The sequence below is a fragment of the Martes martes genome (genome assembly GCF_963455335.1).
Source record: "Martes martes genome assembly, chromosome: 10".
In the NCBI taxonomy this organism is placed as follows: domain Eukaryota; kingdom Metazoa; phylum Chordata; class Mammalia; order Carnivora; family Mustelidae; genus Martes; species Martes martes.
Window position 1 is genome coordinate 87,527,046 of NC_137898.1, and position 24,781 is coordinate 87,551,826.

The window sequence follows — 24,781 nt, forward strand, 5'->3', positions numbered from 1 at the left end:
TTAAGTGTAGTTGATGTACAATGTCACATTAATTTCAGTTATACAATATAGTGATGGAACAAGTCTATATATGAAAAGCCTATACCTTATGCTATGTTCACTCCAAGTGAGGCTATAGTGTCACCGTTCTATGCTATTACAGTACTATTGGGTATATTTCCTGTGCTGTGCCTTTCATTTCCATGACTTATTCATTCTGTAACTGGAAGCCTTCTATTTCCCCTCACCCATTTTGCCCATCTCCAATCCCTCAAGCAACTACCAGTTTGTTCTTTGTATTTATTGGTTTGTTTCAGCTTTTTTTGTTTGTTTTGTTTTTTTAGTTTTCACATATATATGAAATCATATATTTGTCATTCTCTGTCTGATTTATTTCACTTAGCACACTACCCTCTAGGTCAGTCTGTGTTGTTGCAAATGGCAATATCTCATTCTGTTTTGTACCTGAGTAATCCATTTTATATATATGTACCCCATCTTTATCCATTTATCTATCAATGCACACTTGGGCTGCGTCCATCTATTGACTATTGTAAATAATGCTGCAGTAAACATAGGGGTGCATGTAAATTTTTTAATTAGTGCTTTCTTCGGTTAAATACTCAGTAGTGGAATTATTGGATCTTACAGTATTTTAGTTTTTAATTTTTTGAGTAACTTCCATGCTATTTTCTTTCCACAGTGGCTATACCAACATTCCCACCTCACCAACAGTGCATGAGAGTTCCTTTTTCTTCATATCCTTGGATTTGTCATTTCTTGTCTTTTTCTTTTAAGATTTCATTTATTTGTGAGAGAGAGGGAGAGAGAGAGAGAGCACGAGCAGGGGAAGGGGCAGAGACAAAGGGAGAAGGAGACTCCCCACTGAGCAGGGAGCCTGACTTGGGGCTCCATCATGGACACTGGGACCATTACTTGAGCCAAAGGCAGATGCTTAACTGAGCCACCCAGGTGCCCCTCTTGTCTTTTTAATTTTAGCCATTGTGATAGGTATAAAGTAATATCTCATTGTGGTTTGATTTGTGTTTCCCTGATGATTAGTAATGTTGAGCATCTTTTCAAGTACCTATTGACAATTTGTATGTCTTTTTTGGAAAACTATCTGTTCAGGTTCTCTGCCCTTTTTTTAATCAAAGGAGTACAATCGATTTTTTATTACCAATCTTATACTATGAAACCTCACTGAACTCAATTACTATTTCTAGTAGGATTTTATCTTTATCTAATAGGGTTATATCTTCTGTGAATAGACATAATTTTACTTCTTCCTTTCCAGTTTAGGTGCCTTGTATTTCTTTTCATTTCTTTTTTTTTTTTTTTTTTTTTGTCCAATTGTCCTGATGAGGACCTCCAGTATAGTGCTGAGCAGAAGTTAAGAGGTGGACATCTTGTCTTGTTTCTGATCTCAGGAGGAAAACTTTGTCTTTTGTCCTTAAGGATGATATTTGCTGTGGGTGTTTTGAAGATCACCTTTAAGACATTGTTACTCCTAGTTTATTGAGTGTTTTATTATGAAAGGGTATTGAATCTTATTATTTGCTTTTCTGTATCTATGAGATGTTCATCTGATTTTTGATCCTTATTCTAATAATAGAGTATGGTATTATGATGATTGATTTTTGTGTTAAACCAGTTTTTGGATTTCCGTGATCATAGTGTATACTCCTTTATTTGTGTTGCCAGATTCTGCTAGCTAATATTTTATTTATTTATTTATGTATTAGAAATATGGAACACTTTGTGAATTTGTGTGTTATCCTTGCCCAGGGCCATGCTAATCTTCTCTGTATTGTTCTAATTTTAGTATATGTGCTGCTGAAGAGGGCACAACTAATATTTTACTGAAGATTTTTGCATCTGTATTCATAAGAGATACTCTTTTTTTTTTATTAACATATACTGTATTATTTGCCCCAGGGGTACAGGTCTGTGAATCATCAGATTTACACATTTCACAGCACTCATCATAGCACATACCCTCCCCAATGTCCATAACCCAGCCACACTATCCCTACCCCACCCCCCCCAGCAACCCTTAGTTTGTATTGTGAGATTAAGAGTCTCTTATGGTTTGTCTCCTTCCCAATCCCATCTTGTTTCATTTTTTTCCTTCCCTACTGCCCACAACCCCCCACTCTACCTCTCAAATTCCTCATATCAGAGAGATCATATCATAATTATCTTTCTCTGATTGACTTACTTCGCTCAGTATAATACCCTCTAGTTCCATCCGTGTCATTGCAAATGGCAGGATTTTGTTTCTTTTGATGGCTGCATAGTATTCCAGTGTGTGTGTGTGTGTGTGTGTGTGTGTGTGTGTGTGTGTATGTGTATCACATCTTTATCCATTCATCTGTTGATGGACATCTAGGTTCTTTCCATAGTTTGGCTATTGTGGACATTGCTGCTATAAACATTTGGGTGCACGTGCCCCTTTGGATCACTACATTTGTATCTTTAGGGTAAATACCCAGTAGTGCAACTGCTGGGTCATAGAGTAGTTCTATTTTCAATTTTTTGAGGAAGCTCCATACTGTTTTCCAGAGTTGCTGCACCAGCTTGCATTCCCACCAGTAGTGTAGGAGGGTTCCTCTTTTTCTGCATCCTCGCCCACATCTGTAGTTTCCTGACTTGTTAATTTTAGCCATTCTGACTGTTGTGAGGTGGTATCTTATTGGTTTTGATTTGTATTTCCCTGATGCCGAGCGATATTGAGCACTTCTTCATGTGTCTGTTGGCCATCTGGATGTCTTCTTTGCAGAAATATCTGTTCATGTCTTCTGCCCATTTCTTGATTGGATTATTTGATCTTTGGGTATTGAGTTTGATAAGTTCTTTATAGATTGTTGGATACTAGCCCTTTATCTGATATGTCATTTGCAAATATCTTCTCCCATTCTGTCAGTTGTCTTTTGGTTTTGTTAACTGTTTCCTTTGCTGTGCAAAAACTTTTGATCTAGAAGCAATCCTAATAGTTCATTTTTGCCCTTGCTTCCCTTGCCTTTGGCAGTGTTTCTAGGAAGAAGTTGCTGTAGCTAACATTGAAGAGGTTGCTGCCTGTGTTCTTCTCCAGGATTTTGATGGATTCCTTTCTCACATTGAGGTCTTTCATCCATTTTGAGTCTATTTTTGTGTGTGGTGTAAGGAAATGGTCCAGTTTCATTTTTCTGCATGTGGCTGTCAGATTTTCCCAACACCATGATGAAGAGACTATCTTTTTTCCATTGGAGAAAATTTTGGAAAAAATTAGAAAGAATTTTCCTGCTTTGTCGAAGATTAGTTGATGGATTCTGGGCTCTCTGTTCTGTTCCACTGATCTATGTGTCTGTTTTTGTGCCAGTACCATACTATCTTGATGATTACAGCTTTGTAATAGAGCTTAAAGTCTGGAATTGTGAGGCTACCAGTTTTGTTTTTCTTTTTCAACATTCCTCTGGCTATTCGGAGTCTTTTCTGGTTCCATATAGATTTTAAGATTATTTGTTCCATTTCTTTGAAAAATATTGATGGTATTTTGGTAGGTATTGCATTAAATGTGTAGATTGCTTTAGATAGCATAGGCATTTTCACAATATTTGTTCTTCCAACCCATAAGCATGGAACATTTTTCCTTTTCTTTGTGTCTTCCTCAGTTTCTTTCATGAGTACTTTATAGTTTTCTGAGTACAGATACTTTGCCTCATTGGTTAGGTTTATCCCTCAGTATCTTATGGTTTTAGGTGCAATTGTAAGTGGGATCAACTCCTTAATTTCTCTTTCTTCTCTCTTATTGTTGGTGTAAAGAAAAGCAACTGATTTCTGTGCATTGATTTTATATCCTGACACTTTACTGACTTCATGTACGGGTTCTAGCAGATTTGGAGTGGAGTCTTTTGGGTTTCCCACGTAAAGTATCATATCATCTGCAAAGAGTGAGAGTTTGACTTCTTCTTTGCCAATTCAGATGCCTTTATTTCTTTTTGTTGTCTGATTGCTGAACCTAGGACTTCTAGTATTATGTTGAATAGCAGTGCTCATAGTGGACATTCCTGCTATGTTCCTGACCTTAGGGGGAAAGCTCTCAGTTTTTCCCCACTGAGCATGATATTCGCTGTGGGTTTTTCATAGATGGCCTTGATGATATTGAGGTATGTACCCTCTATCCCTGCACTGTGAAGAGTTTTGATCAAGAAAAGACGCTGTACTTTGTCAAATGCTTTTCAGCACATATTGAGTATCATATGGTTCTTGTTCTTTCTTTTATTTATGTATCCCATTCATTGATTTGCAGATGTTGAACCAACTTTGCAGCCCAGGAATAAATCCCACTTGGTCGTGCTGAATCATACTTTTAATGTACTGTTGGATCCTATTGGCTAGTATTTTGGTGATAATTTTTGCATCCGTGTTCATTAAAGATATTGGTCTGCAATTCTCCTTGTTGATGGGGTGTCTGGTTTTGGGATCAAGGTAATGCTGGCTTCATAAAATGAGTTTGGAAGTTTTCCTTCCATTTCTATTTTTTGGAATAGTTTCAGGAGAATAGTTATTAATTGTTCCTTGAATGTTTGGTAGAATTCCCCTGGGAAGCCATCTGGCCCTGGGCTCTTGTTTTTTGGGAGATTTTTGATGACTGTTTCAATCTCCTTACTGGTTATGGGTCTGTTCATGTTTTCTATTTCTTCCTGGTTCAGTTTTGGTAGTTTATATGTCTCTAAGAATGCATCCATTTCTTCCAGATTGTCAAATTTGCAGGTGTGTAGTTGCTCATACTATGTTCTTATAATCATTTGTATTTCTTTGGTGTTGGTTATGACCTCTCCTCTTTCATTCATGATTATATTAATTTGGGCCCTTTCTCTTTTCTTTTTGATAAGTCTGGCCAGGGGTTTATCAATCTTATTAATTCTTTCAAAGAACCAGCTCCTAGTTTCATTGATTTGTGCTACTGTTCTTTTGGTTTCTATTTCATTGATTTCTGCTCTGATCTTTGTGATTTCTCTTCTCCTGCTGGGTTTAGGCTTTCTTTGCTCTTCTTTCTCCAGCTCCTTTAGGTGTAGGGTTAGGTTGTGTACTTGAGACCTTTCTTGTTTCTTGAGAAAGGTTTGCACCACTATATATTTTCCTCTCAGGACTGCCTTTGTTGTGTCCCACAGATTTTGAACCGTTGTGTTTTCATTATCATTTGTTTCCATGAGTTTTTTAAATTCTTCTCTAATTTCCTAGTTTACCCATTCATTCTTTAGTAGGATGCCCTTTAGCCTCCATGTATTTGAATTATTTCCAACTTTCCTCTTGTGATTGAGTTCTAGTTTCAGAGCATTATAGTCTGAAAATATGCAGGGAATGATCCCAGACTTTCGGTACCGGTTGAGACCTGATTTGTGACCCAGGATGTGATCTATTCTGGAGAATGTTCCATGTGCACTAGAGAAGAATGTGTATTCTGTTGCTTTGGAATGGAATGTTCTAAGTATATCTATGATTTCCATCTGGTCCATGTATCATTGAAAGCCTTTATTTCCTTGTTGATCTTTTGCTTAGATGATCTGTCCATTTCAGTGAGGGGAGTATTAAAGTCCCCTACTATTATTGTATTATTGTTGATGTGTTTCTTTGATGTTGTTTTTAAATGGTTTATATAGTTGGCTGCTCCCATGTTAGGGGCATAGATATGTAAAATTGTTATATCTTCTTGTTGGACAGACCCTTTGAGTATGATATAGTGTCCTTCCTCGCTGCTTATTATAGTCTTTGGCTTAAAATCTAATTTATCTGATAAAAGGATTGCCAGCCCAGCTTTCTTTTGATGTGCATTAGCATGGTAAATTGTTTTCCGCCTCCTCACTTTAAATTTGGAGGTGTCTTTGGGTCTAACATGAATTTCTCAGGGGTGCCTGGATGGCTCAGTGGGTTAAAGCCTTTGCCTTTGGCTCAGGTCATGATCCCAGGGTCCTGGGATCAAACCCCACATAGGGCTCTCTGCTCAGCAGGGAGCCTGCTTTCCCCCCTCTCTCTCTGCCTGCCTCTCTGCCTACTTGTGATCTCTGCCTGTCAAATAAATAAATAAAATCTTTTAAAAAAAGGAGTCTTTCAGAGACAGCATATCAATGGGTCTTTTTTTTTTCCCATTCTGATACCCTATGTCTTTTGATTGGGGGATTTAGCCTATTTACATTCAGGGTAGCTATTGAAAGATATGAATTTAGTGCCATTGTATTGCCTGTAAGGTGGCTGATACTGTATATTATCTCTGTTCCTTTCTGGTTTGTTACTTTTAGACTCTCTTTGCTTAGAGGACCCCTTTCAATATTTCCTGTAGAACTGGTTTGGTGTTTGCAAATTATTTTAGTTATTGTTTCTCTATTGTTTCCCTCCTTCTATTTTCAATGACAGCCTAACTGGATATAGTTTTCTTGGCTGCATATTTTTCTCCTTTAGTGCTCTGAATATATCCTGCCAGTCCTTTCTGGCCTGCTAGGACTCTGTGGATAAGTTTGCTGCCAATCTAATATTTCTACAATTGTATGTTACAGACCTCTTGTCCTGAGCTGCTTTCAGGATTTTCTCTTTGTCACTAACGCTTGTAAGTTTTACTATTAGGTGATGGGGTGTGGAACTATTCTTATTGATTTGGAGAGGGCTTCTCTGCACCTCTTGGATTGATGTTTGTTCCCTTTGCCATATTTGGGAAATTCTCTATAATAATTTACTCCAATATACTGTCTGCCCCCCTCTCTCTTTCTTCTTCTGGAATCCCAATTATTCTAATACTGTTTCATCTTATGGTATCACTTATCTCTTGAATTCTCCCCTCGTGGTCCAGTAGTTGTTTGTCTCTCTATTGCTCAGCTTCTTTATTCATCTTTTGGTCTTCTATATCACTAATTCTCTCTTCTGCCTCATTTATCCTAACAGTAAGAGCCTCCATTTTTTATTTCACATCATTAATAGCTTTTTTGATTTTAACTTGGTCAGATTTTAGTTCTTTTATTTCTCCAGAAAGGGATTTTTTTTCTCTAGAAAGGGATTCTCTAATATCTTCCATGCTTTTTTCTAGCCCAGCTAGCATCTTGATAATCATCATTCTGAACTCTAGTTCTGACGTATTACTAATGTCCATATTGATTAGGTTCCTAGCCGTTGGTACCACCTATTGTTCTTTTTCTTCTGGTGAGTTTTTCTGCCTTGTCATTTTATCCAGGTAAGAATAAATGAATGAGAGAACAAAATACTAAAAGCGTGGCAAAGACCCAGAAAAATATACGCTAACCAAATCAGAAGGGACCCGAAACCAGGGGAGAAGAAAAGGAGAAAAAATAAATAACAAGAAAAAATATATATATTAGAGTGGTGAATAGAACAGAGCCACCCACTTGATTTTGGGTGTATTCTCATCTCTTAGAAGAAACTACCTCCCCCAATTTTTTTTTCCTTCTTTTTTTTTTTTTAATTTTTTATTTTAATAAACATATAATGTATTTTTATCCCCAGGGGTACAGGTCTGTGAATCGTCAGGTTTACACATTTCACAGCACTCATCATAGCCCATACCCTCCCCAATGTCCATTTCCCCACCACCCTCTCCCGTCCCCCCTCCCCCCCGCAACCCTCAGTCTGTTTCTTGAGATTGAGTCTTTTATGGTTTGTCTCCCTCCCAATCCCATCTTTTCACTTTTTCTTTTCCTACCTCCCCCCAACCCCCCCCACCTTGCACCTCCACTTCCTCATATCAAAGAGATCATATGATAGTTGTCTTTCTCCGATTGACTTATTTCGCTAAGCATGATACCCTTTAGTTCCATCCACGTCGTCGCAAATGGCAAGATTTCATGTCTTTTGATGGCTGCATAGTATTCCATTGTGTATATATACCCCCTCTTCTTTATCCATTCATCTGTTGATGGACATCTAGGCTCTTTCCACAGTTTGGCTATTGTGGACATTGCTGCTATAAACATTCGGGTGCACGTGCCCCTTCGGAGCACCACGTTTGTATCTTTAGGATATATACCCAGGAGTGCAATTGCTGGGTCGTAGGGTAGCTCTATTTTCAGTTTTTTGAGGAACCTCCACACTGTTTTCCAGAGTGGTTGCACCAGCTTGCATTCCCACCAGCAGTGTAGGAGGGTTCCCCTCTCTCCGCATCCTCGCCAGCACCTGTCATTTCTTGACTTGTTTATTTTAGCCATTCTGACTGGTGTAAGGTGGTATCTCATTGTGGTTTTGATTTGTATTTCCCTGATGCCGAGTGATGTGGAGCATTTTTTCATGTGTCTGTTGGCCATCTGGATGTCTTCTTTGCAGAAATGTCTGTTCATGTCCTCTGCCCATTTCTTGACTGGATTATTTGTTCTTTGAGTATTGAGTTTGATAAGCTCTTTATAGATTTTGGATACTAGCCCTTTATCTGATATGTCATTTGCAAATATCTTCTCCCATTCTGTCAGTTGTCTTTTGGTTTTGTTAACTGTTTCCTTTGCTGTGCAAAAGCTTTTGATCTTGATGAAATCCCAATAGTTCATTTTTGCCCTTGCTTCTGTTGCCTTTGGCGATGTTCCTAGGAAGAAGTTGCTGCGCTTGAGGTCAAAGAGGTTGCTGCCTGCATTGTCCTCAAGGATTTTGATAGATTCCTTTCGCACATTGAGGTCCTTCATCCATTTTGAGTCTATTTTCGTGTGTGGTGTAAGGAAATAGTCCAATTTCATTTTTCTGCATGTGGCTGTCCAATTTTCCCAGCACCATTTGTTGAAGAGGCTGTCTTTTTTCCATTGGATATTCTTTCCTGCTTTGTCGAAGATTAGTTGACCATAGAGTTGAGGGTCTATTTCTGGGCTCTCTATTCTGTTCCATTGGTCTATATGTCTGTTTTTGTGCCAGTACCATACTGTCTTGATGATGACAGCTTTGTAATAGAGCTTGAAGTCTGGAATTGTGATGCCACCAACTTTGGCTTTCTTTTTCAATATTCCTTTGGTTATTCGAGGTCTTTTCTGGTTCCATATAAATTTTAGGATTATTTGTTCTATTTCTTTAAAAAAAATGGATGGGATTTTGATAGGGATTGCATTAAATGTGTAGATTGCTTTAGGTAGAATAGACATTTTCACAATATTTGTTCTTCCAATCCATAAGCATGGAGTATTTTTCCATTTCTTTGTGTCTTCCTCAATTTCTTTCATGAGTACTTTATAGTTTTCTGAGTATAGATTCTTTGCCTCTTTGGTTAGATTTATTCCTAGGTATCTTATGGTTTTGGGTACGATTGTAAATGGGACTGACTCCTCAATTTCTCTTTCTTCTGTCTTGTTGTTAGTGTAAAGAAATGCGACTGATTTCTGTGCATCGACTTTATATCCTGACACTTTACTGAATTCCTGTATAAGTTCTAGCAGTTTTGGAGTGGAGCCTTTTGGGTTTTCCACATATAGTATCATATCATCTGCAAAGAGTGATAGTTTGACTTCTTCTTTGCCGATTTGGATGCCTTTAATTTCTTTTTGTTGTCTGATTGCTGAGGCTAGGACTTCTAGTACTATATTGAACAGCAGTGGTGATAACGGACATCCCTGCCGTGTTCCTGACCTTAGCGGAAAAGCTTTCAGTTTTTCTCCATTGAGAATGATATTTGCGGTGGGTTTTTCATAGATGGCTTTGATAATATTGAGGTATGTGCCCTCTATCCCTACACTTTGAAGAGTTTTAATCAGGAAGGGATGCTGCACTTTGTCAAATGCTTTTTCAGCATCTATTGAGAGTATCATATGGTTCTTACTCTTTCTTTTATTAATGTATTGTATCACATTGATGGATTTGCGGATGTTGAACCAACCTTGCAGCCCTGGAATAAATCCCACTTGGTCGTGGTGAATAATCCTTTTAATGTACTATTGGATCCTATTGGCCAGTATTTTGGTGAGAATTTTCGCATCTGTGTTCATCAAGGATATGGGTCTGTAATTCTCTTTTTTGGTGGGATCCTTGTCTGGTTTTGGGATCAAGGTGATGCTGGCCTCATAGAATGAGTTTGGAAGTTTTCCTTCCATTTCTATTTTTTGGAACAGTTTCAGGAGAATAGGAATTAATTATTCTTTAAATGTTTGTTAGTATTCCCCTGGGAAGCCGTCTGGTCCTGGACTTTTGTTTGTTTGGAGATTTTTGATGACTGTTTCAATCTCCTTACTGGTTATGGGTCTGTTCAGGTTATCTATTTCTTCCTGGTTCAGTTGTGGTAGTTTATACATCTCTAGAAATGTATCCATTTCTCCCAGGTTGTCAAATTTGTTGCCATAGAGTTGCTCGTAGTATGTTCTTATAATTGTTTGTATTTCTTTGGTGTTGGTTGTGATCTCTCCTCTTTCATTCATGATTTTATTTATTTGCGTCCTTTCTCTTTTCTTTTTGATAAGTCTGGCCAGGGGCTTATCAATCATATTAATTCTTTCAAAGAACCAGCTCCTAGTTTTGTTGATTTGTTCTATTGTTTTTTTAGTTTCTATTTCATTGATTTCTGCTCTGATCTTTATGATTTCTCTTCTCCTGCTGGGTTTAGGCTTTCTTTGTTGTTCTCTCTCCAGCTCCTTTAGGTATAGGGTTAGGTTGTGTATTTGATACCTTTCTTGTTTCTTGAGAAAGGCTTGCACCGCTATATGTTTTCCTCTCAGGACTGCCTTTGTTGTGTCCCACAGATTTTGAACTGTTGTGTTTTCATTATCATTTGTTTCCATGAATTTTTTCAATTCTTCTTTAATTTCCTGGTTGACCCATTCATTTTTTAGAAGGATGCTGTTTAGTCTCCATGTATTTGCGTTCTTTCCAAATTTCCTCTTGTGATTGAGTTCGAGCTTCAGAGCATTGTGGTCTGAAAATATGCAGGGAATGATCTCGATCTTTTGGTACCGATTGAGACCTGATTTATGACCCAGGATGTGGTCTATTCTGGAGAATGTTCCATGTGCACTAGAGAAGAATGTATATTCTGTTGCTTTGGGATGGAATGTTCTGAAGATATCTGTGATGTCCATCTGGTCCAGTGTGTCATTTAAGGCCTTTATTTCCTTGTTGATCTTTTGCTTAGATGATCTGTCCATTTCAGTGAGGGTAGTGTTAAAGTCCCCGGCTATTATTGTATTACTGTCGATGTATTTCTTTGATTTTGTTATTAATTGGTTTATATAGTTGGCTGCTCCCATGTTAGGAGCATAGATATTTAAGATTGTTAGATCTTCTTGTTGGACAGACCCTTTGAGTATGATATAGTGTCCTTCCTCATCTCTTATTATAGTCTTTGGCTTAAAATCTAATTGATCTGATATAAGGATTGCCACCCCAGCTTTCTTCTGATGTCCATTAGCATGGTACATTGTTTTCCACCCCCTCACTTTAAATCTGGAGATGTCTGTGGGTCTAAAATGAGTTTCTTGTAGGCAGCATATTGATGGGTTTTGTTTTTTTATCCATTCTGATACCCTGTGTCTTTTGATTGGGGCATTGAGCCCATTAACATTCAGGGTAACTATTGAGAGATATGAATTTAGTGCCATTGTATTGCCTGTAAGGTGACTGTTCCTGTATATTGTCTCTGTTTCTTTCTGATCTACTACTTTTAGGGTCTCTCTTTGCTTAGAGGACCCCTTTCAATATTTCCTGTAGAGCTGGTTTGGTGTTTGCAAATTCTTTCAGCTTTTGTTTGTCCTGGAAGCTCTTTATCTCTCCTTCTATTTTCAATGATAGCCTAGCCAGATATAGTATTCTTGGCTGCATGTTTTTCTCGTTTAGTGCTCTGAATATATCATGCCAGTTCTTTCTGGCCTGCCAGGTCTCTGTGGATAGGTCCGCTGCCAATCTAATGTTTTTACCCTTGTATGTTACAGACTTCTTTTCCCGGGCTGCTTTCAGGATTTTCTCTTTGTCGCTAAGACTTGTAAATTTTACTATCAGGTGACGAGGTGTGGACCTATTTTTATTGATTTTGAGGGGCGTTCTTAGCATCTCCTGGATTTTGATGTTTGTTCCCTTTGCCATATTAGGGAAATTCTCTCCAATAATTGTCTCCAATATACCTTCTGCTCCCCTCTCTCTTTCTTCTTCTTCTGGAATCCCAATTATTCTAATGTTGTGTCGTCTTATGGTGTCACTTATCTCTCGAATTCTCTCCTCGTGGTCCAGTATTTGTTTCTCTCTCTTATGCTCAGCTTCTTTATTCTCTGTCATTTGGTCTTCTATGTCACTAATTCTTTCTTCTGCCTCATTTATCCTGGCAGTGAGAGCTTCCATTTTTGATTGCACCTCATGAATAGCTTTTTTGATTTCAACTTGGTTAGATTTTAGTTCTTTTATTTCTCCAGAAAGGGCTTTTATCTCTCCGGAGAGGGTTTCTCTAATATCTTCTATGCCTTTTTCGAGCCCGGCTAGAACCTTGAGAATTGTCATTCTGAACTCTAGATCCATCATGTTACCTATGTCCGTATTGATTAGGTCTCCAGCCTTCGGTACGGCCTCTTGTTCTTTTTTTTGAGGTGAGTTTTTCCGCCTTGTCATTTTGTCCAGATAAAATTTGCTTTCTCCTGCTGTGGAATTCCGCCGTTCTTGGTGACTGAAGTTGGTTTTGGATGGGTTTCTTGTTGATCTTCTGGGGGAGGGGCCTGTTGTAGTGATTCTCAAGTGTCTTTGCCGCAGGCGGAATTGCACCGCCCTTGACAGGGGCCGGGCTAAGTAATCCGCTCGGGTTTGCTTTCGGGAGCTTTTGTTCCCTGAGCGCTTTCCGTAGAGTTCCGGAGGACGGGAATGAAGATGGCGGCCTCCCAATCTCTCGGCCCGGAGGAGCCGAGAGCTTGGGGTTCCGCTCCTCAGTGCGCTCTCAGAGCAAAGCGCCCAACAGCCCCGCCTCCCTGGCTTGCGGTCGTGCCTCGAGGAAAGCAGTCAATTGCTGGAGCTGGAGAAAAGCGCTGGGTCATTTCTGTCTCCGTGGCCTCCGGCTGCGCTCCGAGCCCACCCGGCCTGCGACCGGCACAAGGTAACCCCGGGCTTAGAGCTCACTCCTCGGCTTTGTCGCTGTAGCCGGCTTCCCCGCTCTAATACCTGCGAGCTCTGCGGCACTCAGACACCCCCAGTCCTTCTGTGACCCCGCGGGACCTGGGGTTATGCTGACCCCGCCTGGGTTTCCCCCCAGTTTAGCCTCTGGAGCGATGTCTCCCAGTGGAGCCGACTTTTAAAAGTCCTGATTTTGTGCTCCGTCGCTCCGCCGCTTGCCGGGAGCCGGCCCCTCCCCCCGGGGTCTATCTTCCCGTCGCTTTGGATTCACTTCTCCGCAGGTCCTACCTTTTAGAAAGTGATCGATTTTTTGTTTCTGGAATTGTTGCTCTTCTTCTCTTCGATTTCCCGTTGGATTTGTAGGTGTTCACAATGGTTAGATAAGCTATCTAGCTGATCTCCTGCTACCCGATGACGTCTCAGCCTGCTACTTCTCCGCCATCTTGACTCCTCCCCCACTCCCAAAATTTTAAACAAGGAAAAACTTATATATATACAAAAATAAATGTGAACATGATGAAGGGTTGGAATATGACTGTAAAGATCAAAATTTAAAAAGATTCTAAAAAGAATTGATAAGATAAGAAGTTGGTTGAAAAAAAAAAGTGGAGAGAATGTGATCAGCCTGGAGAATAGAACAAAGCCATGTGCTAGATTCTAGGGTATATTTCCATCTATTAGAAGAAATCGTATCCCAAGATTTTAAAAAAGAAAAAAAAAACCTATATGTATACAAAAAATAAGATTAAGTACAATGAAGGGATAATATATGACTATTATAATGAAGATTTAAAAACTTTTTTAAAAAGTATTGATAAAATAGTTAAAAATGTTAAAACAGGAAAGAGGAAAAGTTTAAAAAATAGAATAAGAAAAAAATAACATTAAAAAAAATTAAACTTTGCAAGACTAAAGGGTCATGGGGAAAAAGCCATGAGTTCTAGGTGTTGCTTTCCCCTAGCTCTGGAGTTCCAGAGTTCTCATTGATTGGTGAACTTGGTCTGGGCTAGATGTTCTTGCTGATCTTCTGGGGGAGGGGCCTGTTGCAGTGATTCTCAAATGTCTTTGCCCAAGGCAGAATTGCACCACCCTTGCTGGGGGCTAGGCTAAGTAATCTGCTTGGGTTCACTGTTGGTAGCTTTTATTTCCTGAATGATTGCCATACAGCTCTGGAGGTCGGGAATGAGGATGGCGTCCTCCAAATCTCCAGCCTGTAGGAGCTGAGAGCTCAGGGCCCCACTCTTCAGTGTGCCCTCAGAGAAAAGCATTCAATCCCTCCTGTCTCCCTGGTCTCTGGCCGCACTTCTGTACTTACCCAGCCTGTGGCCGTGTGTTTCTGTCTCTGGCACACGGCCCCCTTTGGAGTTTCCAAACACACCAGGTTCCTACATCGTGCTCCTGCACTGCTCCTCCCGGAGGAGGAAGGAGGGGGGGAGGGGTCTCTCCAGATCTGCCACTTGTGGGGTCACTGCTGGAAGAGCAGTGGGCCAACTCTGCCTTGGATCACGGTTTTAGGTAACCCCGAGGTGAGAGCTCACTCCTTAGCTCCGTCCCTGTAGCTGGCTTTCCTGCTCCAATACCTAGGAGCTCTGCCACACTCAGACACCCCTGGTCTTTCTGTGACCCCTTGGGTCCTGAGACCACACTGTCCCCGCGAAGGCTCCACCCCCCGCTTAGCCTCTGGAGCGACGTCCCTCAATGGAGCAGACTTCTAAAAGTTCCGATTTTGTGCTCTGCTGCTCTACCACTGCTGGGAGCCGGCCCCTCCCCCAGTGATCTATCCTCTTGTTGCTTTGGATTCACTTCTCCATTTGTCCTACCTTCCGGAAAGTGGTCAGTTTTCTGTTCCTAGAATTGCTGCTCTTCTCTTCTATCTCCTGTTGAGTGTGTAGGTATTCAGAATGGTTTGATAACTATCTAGCTGACCTCCTAGGACTGATGATATTTTAGTCTCCTACTCCTCCACCATCTCCCCTCCTCCTCCTCAAGAGATACTCTTCTTTTTGATAAACCTTTGTCTGGTTTGGGTTTCAGGATAATACCACGCGTAGAATGAGTTGGGTAGTGTTCTTGCCTTTTTTATATTTTGGAAGTTTGTGAAGATGGTATTGTTTTTCTGCCTTAAATATTTGGTAGAATCAATAGTGAAGCCATCTGGGCTTGGAGTTTTCTTTGAAAAAAAATTTTTTTTTTGTAAAATCTATAGTGATATGTTATTTGCTTTCATGTCTGATTGGTAATTTGTATATTTTTGTTGTTTTCCTTAGTCTAGAGGTTTATTAATTGTATTGGTCATTTCAGAGAACCTACTTCTGATGTTAGTGATTATACTGTATTCTTGGGACACCTGGGTGTCTCAGTTAAGCATCTGACTCGTGGTTTCAGCTCAGGTCATGATCTGAGGGTTGTGAGGTCAAGCCCCATGTCAGTCTCTGAGCTCAGCATGGAGTCTGCTTGAGAGATTATCTCTCTCCCACTCCCTCCTCTCTGCCTCTCTCCTGCTCATGAGTGCACACATGCATGCTCTCTCTCTCTTTCATAAATGAATAAAATAAAATCTTTAAAAAAGATTACTTCATGGTAGCCTACCCTATACACTAATGAATGAATCCTTATCAAGTTTTTATTGCATATAGTATTATAGTCATATTCAAAAATCGGTTTTGGAAACATTGTTACATTATTGTTTCTTTTCAAATAGTGTTTAAGTATATTTTGATAAGCAGTTATTCCTGGATTAACTTGATCCTTTTGAGGCTTGTTTTAAAGCTTTGTTGGAATAGATATAAGGTAGCCTTTACTCTAGAGCTAGTTTAGCCCTACTCTTAAGGTGTGTTTCTTTCCAAAGAGGCTACTAAATGCTCTAGGTGTCTTAAGTTTCCAGCACTGGCTGGCCAGAGCTCAAATATTTCTCAACCCTGTGTAAGTTGCAGAAGATATTCATCTTCTAGCTCCTTGGAAATTGTTCTTTGCTTACTTTCATAAAATTTTACCCTCTGTGTACATAGCTTATATTCAGCCCTATGGAGGTCTCTGAAGCTCTTTCTCCATGTAGCTTCTGCTTCTCCAGTACTCTGCTCCATAAACTCCAGCTACCCTTGCCTTCCTGACTCTGATTTCTGTATTCTCAACTTAGAAACACTGTCGTAATGTATTTGGGTTCACCATTTTCTGCTCTTGTCCAAAAATTACCTCAAAACACAAAAGTGGGGCAATTTTAGGATTTACCTCATTTGTTTTTGTTTCCTCAGAGACTGTGTTTCTATGCTACCTATTGCTCCATGACTGTAAAATAGTTATTTTATACATTTTTGTCCAGTTTTATAGTTTTTGGCCGCATGCAGGTATAAAACCAGTTACTCCTTGGTCAGGTGTGAATATTTTATTTATTTCTAATCAGCACTATTTCTCATCTCCTGATGCTGAAGTTGAATGGTATTTATTTGCTTAAGGGTCATTGTTTATTTAGAGTTAATAATAAGCTCATTTTTACTTATTAATTTTTCATCTGTTATTATAGACCTATCTCAAGACAATTAAATCTAACCCACCTACTCTTTATTCTTTATAAATAGGCAGTGTAGCCAATCAAGTGTTCCACCAAGTGATGTTTGACAAATGTATTCAGATTCTAAAGAAGAGCTGGCCTCAGGAATCTAACTTGAATCGGAAAAGAAAGAAAGAGCAGCCTAAGAATTCTGAGGCAAATCCAAGAGGGAATAGGAAAAGAGGAAAGCCACCTAGGAAAGAAGATATTGAGGTAAGAAGTAAATGTAATAATAAAACATATCTGTACCAACACAAGATTGTGATTTAAGAATTAACTTTTTTTTTTTAAGATTTTATTTATTTATTTGACACAGAGCTAGAAAGAGATCACAAGTAGGCAGAGAGGCAGGCAGAGAGAGAGAGGAGGGAAGCAGGCTCCCCGCTGAGCAGAGAGCCCAATGTGGGGCTCAGTCCCAGGACCCTGAGACCATGACCTGAGCCAAAAGCAGAGGCTTAACCCACTGAGCCACCCAGGCACCCCAACAATTAACTTTATATTAAAATATGGTTTTGGGCATCATGATTATAACCAAATGATCCCAAAGTATCATCAGCTATCCAGTATGACCTTAAGTTGTTTCATGCTTTGTGTACTACTGAGAATACGTTTCTACCTTGTCATCTTTCCAACCTCCCCATAATCTCTCACCAGCCTTATTCCCAGATATGCTTAGCAACATCCCAACAGGTGTATTTGCCACATTATCTTATCGTCATTAAAGGGGAAGATTGAAGTATCTGAGGACCCATGTCCATAAGAGTGTAATGGAATAATATTAATTCCAAATTTTTGTGTGATGACTATGTAGGATGGTGGATGTTCTTTGCATGAAAACTTACAAGAAATGAAAGAATTCCCATTGACACAAAAATACAGAGCTAGAACCTACTCTGCAGTCATCTAGTCCAATGATTTATTCTTCTGGCTTTGGAGACAGAGCAGTTAAGGGACCTGATCAGGGTCATATCACCTCAGCAATTCAGCAATCACGTGGAGTATACCTGTACTTGGATTTGAGTACATTAAAAACCATGGGACAAAGTGTTAGGCATTACTATGCAGCAGGTGAAGCAGGCATCACCTATACTTATCTTTATAATCTAGGTGGATGAAATAGAAGAACAGGAAGATGAAGAAAGTATTTGTTTTTCTGCTCGAGACCTTTGTCAAATTCGAAATACCATCTTTCACCTTTTGAAGAATTTTTTAAGGCTGCTGTCTAAATTTTCTCTGAAAGAAAAGCCACAGTGCATACAGAATTGCATAGAAGTAAGTGAGAATTCCTAAAAACCTTGGGGCAACCTCAAAGGGCAGAGATGATGGCTAATACTTAATAAGTAGGAAAAATCAGCTGTCTTCTTCATATCTGTTTTCCAGGTCTTTGTTGCATTAACTAATTTTGAACCAGTTCTTCATGAATTTCATGTGACCCAGGCCAGGTGAGCCACTAATTCTTCCAATGCTAAAATTTTGCTCTAGCAAAAGTATAAATGCCATTTTATCCTAATTGGCACACAAGAAGAATTTATTCATTTGGATATGGTTTATTATAGGGTTACAGAAGATTCAGAGTAATATTGTGTCCATTAATTAATCTTTTGCCTTTTTTCTTTAGAAACCTTAACCAAGTAAAATATGTACCAGAACTGGCCTATCATGGATTGTATTTGCTGTGCTCCCCCATTCATGGAGAAGGAGATAAGGTAAAGGAGAAAAAGATTTAATTTAATTACTAGTTGAATTGAAAGCATCTGAATCATACAATGGAACAACATTGGCAGCATTTGGTGTAATTGCCATTTTAATTTACCAAGTCATTTTCATGATCTTATGTCTTGTAGCAAAAAAAGCATCACCGTTTCTGTTTGCTACCTGTTCTTCATAACCAAACTGGTATTCAAATACTTGGAGGGCATGGCAAAGTACTGTTAGGTTTCATACAAAAAATGGTTCCAGTGTGAATTAGATAGGAAGAACACTGAATAGAATGTCACTTTTAGAGAAACAGTCACCAGATTATTCTCAAAAGAACAGACAGTCATGGAATTTTCAAGTTTTCCTTGGCAAATTTCATGTGTGCTTCAGTATTTCTATTAGTGTTTATATCATTTCAGTTGAGAATTCTATAGAAATATCACTGGTTATCATTCCTAGTCAATATTTATATATGGATTTTCCTCACTGAGAGAGTATCACTATCTAAACTTTGGAGTCAGGGTTGTTCAAGTATTATGGTGTTACTAGACTTGGATGTGATTAATAAAACAAGATTTTACAAAAAATGTAATAGAATGAGGTCCTATGGCTTTTGGTGTCTGTGCTACACTTAATTTCCAGGGTGAGTCCCGTGTTGGTTAAGAAGTAGGTTCAAAGATGGTGACTAACATAACACAGTAAAAATTTTTAAAAATAAAATAAAATAAAGTCAATTAGTCTTTGGGGAACAAAAGAAAAAAAAAAAGAAGAAGAAGAAGTAGGTTTGAGGGCACCTGGGTAGCTCAGTCAGTTAAGCACTGACTCTTATTTTTGGCTCAGGTCATGATCTCAGGGTTCTGGAATCAAGCCCCACATTGGACTTGGCATTTAGTGTGGAGTCTGGTTGTCCCTTTCCCTCTCCTCTTCCTCTCTCTCTTTCTCATAAATAAATAAAATCTTAAGAAAAAGAAATGAAATAGGTTCAGGACTTTGGGCCAGGTTGTGTACATCAGTGGTTGAATTCTGGCTCCACCCCCTTCAGCTGTGCCTCCTTGTATGAGGTACTCAGCCTTTCCAAAGCCTCAGTCTTTGCACAGCGTTGTCAGGAGGAGGAAATGAAAGAATGCTTGTCAGATGCTGAGTGCCATGCCTGTTTAGAAAACATGCCATGTTTTATAATTTATTATACCATTTTCCTTTCTGTGTTTAAAATATGGGTGGGATAGAATTCACATGAGTGCTTTCAATTTCTGTGCTCTTTGTTACATTTGTAAAGGTTAGCTGGATGGGGAAATTTATGCCTTTAGGTCTACAGCATTTCTCATGATGTAGTATTTTTTAATTGTGAGAGGGTTGACTAGATGTCAGACATGTTGGTTTTAGCCATGGAGGCTCTTTTATCAGGTATAAAGTGGAAATAATATTTTTATATATATATATATATAATGGAAATGCCTCACTTATGCAGTTGTTGTGAGGTTTGAGATTAAATCTAGTAATATATATGAATGTGCTTAATGCAATACTTGCCACATACGTGGTTTTCAGCACATGTTTTATTTACAGGGTGAATGAATGGTTAGTCGAATAAGTTATATGAGGTGTTATATTGGAAGGCATGTTGTAAACTTCAGGTAAAACACAAGTGTAAAATACCATTCTTCCCTTGTTCTATAAGGGATTAGTGGTAGCATTTTTTTGCCATTTTAAAGTGACAATTAATCCTCTTATTTACCCTAATTTCAGGGCTACAGTTTGAAAGGGTAGGGAGAAAAACTAGATGACATTCCTATCACTACCTGTAAGCAGTGTTTTCACATTGTTTCCATCATGTGTTTATTGAGTACTTGGTAATTGTCCAAGAAACACGTTTCTGGTGTTCATCCAAAAACTCTGTCAACCTGACTTATCTTCACACGGCTTGAAATGGTTTACTCTGGGGCACCTGGGTGGCTTAGTTGGTTAAGCGTCTGCCTTCGGCTCAGGTTGACCCAAGGGTCCTGAGATTGAGCCCTGTGTCAGGCTCCTGTCTCAATAAGGAGCCTGCTTCTCCCTCTTCCTCTGATTCCCCACCCCCCAACTTGTGCGAGCGTGCTCTCTCTCTCTCTCAAAAAAATAAAATCTTAAAAAAAAAAAGAAAAGAAAATGAAGTGGTTTACTGTGGTCTGCATCACTCTCTTCGAGGCCCTTGGATTCTTTATCAATTCTTAAATAGAATTTTCTTCTCTTCCAGGTTATAGGTTGTGTTTTCCATCAAATGCTGAATGTGATATTAATGTTAGAAGCAGGTGAAGGAGCCCATCGTGCTCCCCTTAGTATTACAACAACAGTCATCAACGGTAGAAAGCAGGCGGTCCAGTTCATCAGGTGAGGCATACACAGCTTAGATTTTCACTCTCTTTATCAGTCTCTCTTAAACCTCCTGGGCCCTGTACTAGCCAAGATTTCTGACACCTATGGAAACTAACAGATTTCTGGCCTGTTACGGTTTTGGGGGTCAAAGTAAAGCACTTCAGAGCTCCTCTGGTTCACATGGCCCGGAGTTCATTGTTGGTAGCCTCTGCACAGGGTCATTGCTGAGGGATACAGAGTCTGTGATTCATGGACTAGCACTGGCCTCCAGCTTGATTCCCATGAGTCTGTAAAGTCAGGCTCTGAGGAACGACAGTTTGCTTCTCATCTGTTTTATCATTTGGCTCAGTGTTTGCCTCTTTTATGAGTCTGCCTCTTCTTTTCCTTTTTGTATTTCTGTCTTCTCTTAGTCTCTTTCTCTTTGTTCCTTGCCACTTTTTCCTCATTTCTTCTCACTTTTCTATCCTTTTCCCCCCTACAACCATACTTCCTAAAGGGAAGAATTAAGTTAATTTTGACTTCTTTAACAATAATTGATAGACCAGTTTTCCCCTCATGAATCACATAGCTTCACCTAAAAAGTTCCATTTCTCAACTTTACTGGGGAAGACATATTTGCTATGTCATTGGCTCTTCTTTCCCTCCTTTATTGAATTTTTGGCATGCACTGTGGAGGTGGTGGAATGAAGTGGTAAGTATATGAGAGTGTGTACATGCCTGCAGGTGTACATGGAATGTAGTGTAGTTGGAGATGTGGGGTGTGGATGGTAGAATCCAGATATATATAGGCTGTCATCTGATCATTGAGCAAATATCTCTTGTGGGGGGTTTCTTAAAACATTAAATAGCTAAGATGCTTTAAGTGGAAACACCCGTTTTGGTTCTTCCATAACAGTTCATGATGTCTCCAATTGCTGTAGTATCCACATAATGGTACAGATAAACCCTAAAGATGGGTCAAATCTGGGCATTACTATGATAATCTGGGGCACCTGGCTGGCTCAATCGGAAGAGTGTGTGACTCTTCATCTTGGGGGCATGGGGTTGAGTCCACATTGGGGGTAGAGATTACTAAAATAAGTAAGTAAACTTAAAAAAAAAAAAAACAACTACAATAATCTTGGATTAAAGTTTGGAGACGTATTATTAACAAAGCCATTGAAATGGAAACATTTCACTCAGCTACCACAAGGTGGTGCCATGTCTTATTTATTATTATTTACCCCAAAAAAGATACATTTTAGAGTCTCAATATGAAATTTAGTATATAGCCAAAAAAGTCATACAAAGTTTGCGCATTTGCTCTTCCCTGACTGTAGCTGTCTGCTTGGCAGCAGCTCTCTAAAACCACACATAGGACATAGTGAATGATCTTCTGCTGTGAAACTATTTTACTCTATTCACTGAAACAATGCTTGCAATATGGGGTAAATAGTTTTTAATATTCAGGACTTTTAAAACATAGAAGTCATGGTGTTTGAGAACAGAATTGAAAAATTACTATTTTGTGTAGTTGGTGTATTGTAACCAGTGGGTGTGGTTTCTTTTTTAAATAGTTCACTTGTGGATGAACTAAAGGAAAATGTATTCCCAGTCCTTCGTATCTTACTCCAGCACATCTGTGCCAAGGTACCATTTGCTTTAATAGTAATAGTAAGAATGATAAAGATGATGATAAAAATATATACTAGATGTGAAGGTAAATGTGTATGCTTGTGTGTATATTTGTTCTTGTGAATAAGTCTATTCATTATGGAAAGTAGTTTTGTTTAATATTTTCACTACATGTTCCCATTGACAGAGTGTTCTTTTTGGGGGGGGCAATCCTTTTTATTTTGGAAAATTTCAACATATGAATAGAATATGGTGATGAGCACCTACCTTCAACAATTTTGTGTCACTTATACCCCTATAATGTATAATTTCGTCAACACATGCAAACATTGGGTTTTTCTTTTTTTAAGCAAATTCCACCATATCCATTGATGCTTAAATATTTCATATGTATCTCTAGAGGATAAGAACTCTAAAAACATAACCAATAAATACTAACACACCAAAGAAAATATATAATAATTCCTTAATATCATCAAATATCCAGTTAATGTTCAAATTTTTATGATTATCTCTTCAATTTCTATAGCAGTTTGGACAAATGGTTCCTAACTTGAATGTAGTAGATTCTAGGGGGGTTCCATAAACTTTCTGAAATTATGTGCTAAGTTTGAATTTCTGAGGGAAGGGCTTATAGATTTCTTATAGATCAGTTTTCAAAGGGGTCTGGAACCTAAAATTTGCTTGTCACTTTTATAACATTTAAAGACTCACTGAACTAGTTTCATTCACTAATTTTCAGCTTGTATCACAACATGTGTTTCAGTTGTCCTGTAGGTAATATTGGCTGGACAGCCTCTTAATGCTTATATTTCAGGTGACTGATAAATCAGAGTATCGGACCTATGCAGCCCAGTCCTTGGTCCAGCTGCTCAGCAAACTTCCCAATAGGGAATATGCTACATTCATTGCCTGGCTTTACAGATATTCACGAAGTTCCAAGGTAGGAGATATGCATAAAATCTTGATTCCCGTCTCTTGCAACCTCCTGACAGACAGATCTGAATACACAAGGGATACTTTGGTTTATATTCCTGTCTGATGGAGATTCTTATGATTTTGCTTTATCAGATTCCACACAGGGTTTTTACTCTAGATGTTGTCTTAGCTCTATTGGAACTGCCTGAAAGAGCGGTAGATAACACTCTCTCGATGGAGCATCAGAAGATCTTAAAGCATAAGTTCTTGGTACAGGAAATTATATTTGACCGTTGTGTAGACAAGGCACCGACTGTCCGCAGCAAGGCACTGTCCAGTTTTGCACATTGCCTGGAGGTATCTGTTACCACTGCATCGGAGAGCATACTGGAACTTCTGAGTAACAGTAAGTGTGGTGATCATTGGGACATGGAACCTGTTTTGTGCTTTTCAAGATACTGGACTGTAAGGAAAATCATTCTTTGCTGTTGCAAAAGTAATTGATACAGTATGATATACTTTTACCCTCATAAACTAATTTCAGTATATTTTGTTGTTGAATAACTTTTTAAATACAGACATACCTTGGAGATTTTGTGGGTTTGGTTCCAGACTGCCACAGTAAAGCAAATACTACAATAAAGCAAGTCAAATGAATTTTTTGGTTTCCCAGTACATATAAAAGTTATGTTTACAGTACACTGTTGTCAGTTAGTTGGCGATAGCATTATGTCTTAAAAAAGTACTTACTGTAATTAAAAAATACTTTTTGCTAAAAATGCTAAGTTTCATGTGAGCTTTCAGCAAGTTGCAGTCTTTCTGCCAGTGGAGGGTCTTGCCTCAGTGTTGATGGCTACTGACCAATCAGTGTGGTGGTTGCTAAAGGATGGAGTGGCTCTGGCAGCTTCTTAAAATAAAACAGTGATAAAGTTTGCCACATCAATCGACTCTTCTTTTCACAAATGATTTCTCTGTAGTAGGTGATACTTTCTTCCAAAATTGGAGTTCATTCCCAACGATCACAGCTTCTTTACCACAAGTAGATTCCATCCTAGGAAACCACTGTCTTTGCTCACCCGTAAGAAGCTATTCCTCATTTGTTCAGGTTTTATCATGAGATTGCAGCAATTCAGTCACATTTCCAGGCTTTGCTTCTAATTCTGCTTCTCTTCATGTTTGCACATCTGCAGTCAGAACACATATATCATTTATTAGGTTTGCTATGTTATATGGGTATGGTTCATAGTATCCCAAAACAATTATGATAGTAACATCAAAGATCACTGTTCATAGATCACCATCAATATGAAGAAGTTTGAAGTATTTTGAAAATTACCAAAACCTGGCAGGCACAAAGCAAGCAAATACTGTTGGAAAAATGGCACCCATAGATTTGCTTGTTGCAGTTACCACAAATTCTCAATTTGTTAAAACTGCAGTATCGATGAAGCACAGTAAAGCAAAGTGTGATAAAACAAAGTACACCTGTTAAACAAGCCTGACAAATTTGAAAGGCCTTTTAGAGTATTTTAGATATTCATGTTTTAGAGGTGAGATTGTTGGCTGCCTGTACCACTACTTTGCATTGTTGGGTATTGGCTGTATTGGGTCTAATATCCAACCATTTCAAATGCATACCAA

The 24,781-nt window shown here is 38.9% G+C and overlaps 1 protein-coding gene across 1 annotated transcript in view; it reads left to right on the forward strand.

Annotated features, from left to right (window-relative positions):
- Window positions 1–24,781, forward strand: part of NCAPD3 (non-SMC condensin II complex subunit D3) — a 75,887-nt gene that overhangs the window by 6,519 nt on the left and 44,587 nt on the right. The window contains exons 4-11 of the mRNA XM_080817829.1: window positions 16,587–16,771; window positions 17,666–17,830; window positions 17,939–18,000; window positions 18,177–18,264; window positions 20,490–20,623; window positions 22,165–22,237; window positions 23,040–23,165; window positions 23,294–23,546. Of these exons, the coding sequence (XP_080673955.1) occupies window positions 16,587–16,771; window positions 17,666–17,830; window positions 17,939–18,000; window positions 18,177–18,264; window positions 20,490–20,623; window positions 22,165–22,237; window positions 23,040–23,165; window positions 23,294–23,546 (1,086 nt within the window). The remainder of the gene's footprint in view (window positions 1–16,586; window positions 16,772–17,665; window positions 17,831–17,938; window positions 18,001–18,176; window positions 18,265–20,489; window positions 20,624–22,164; window positions 22,238–23,039; window positions 23,166–23,293; window positions 23,547–24,781) is intronic.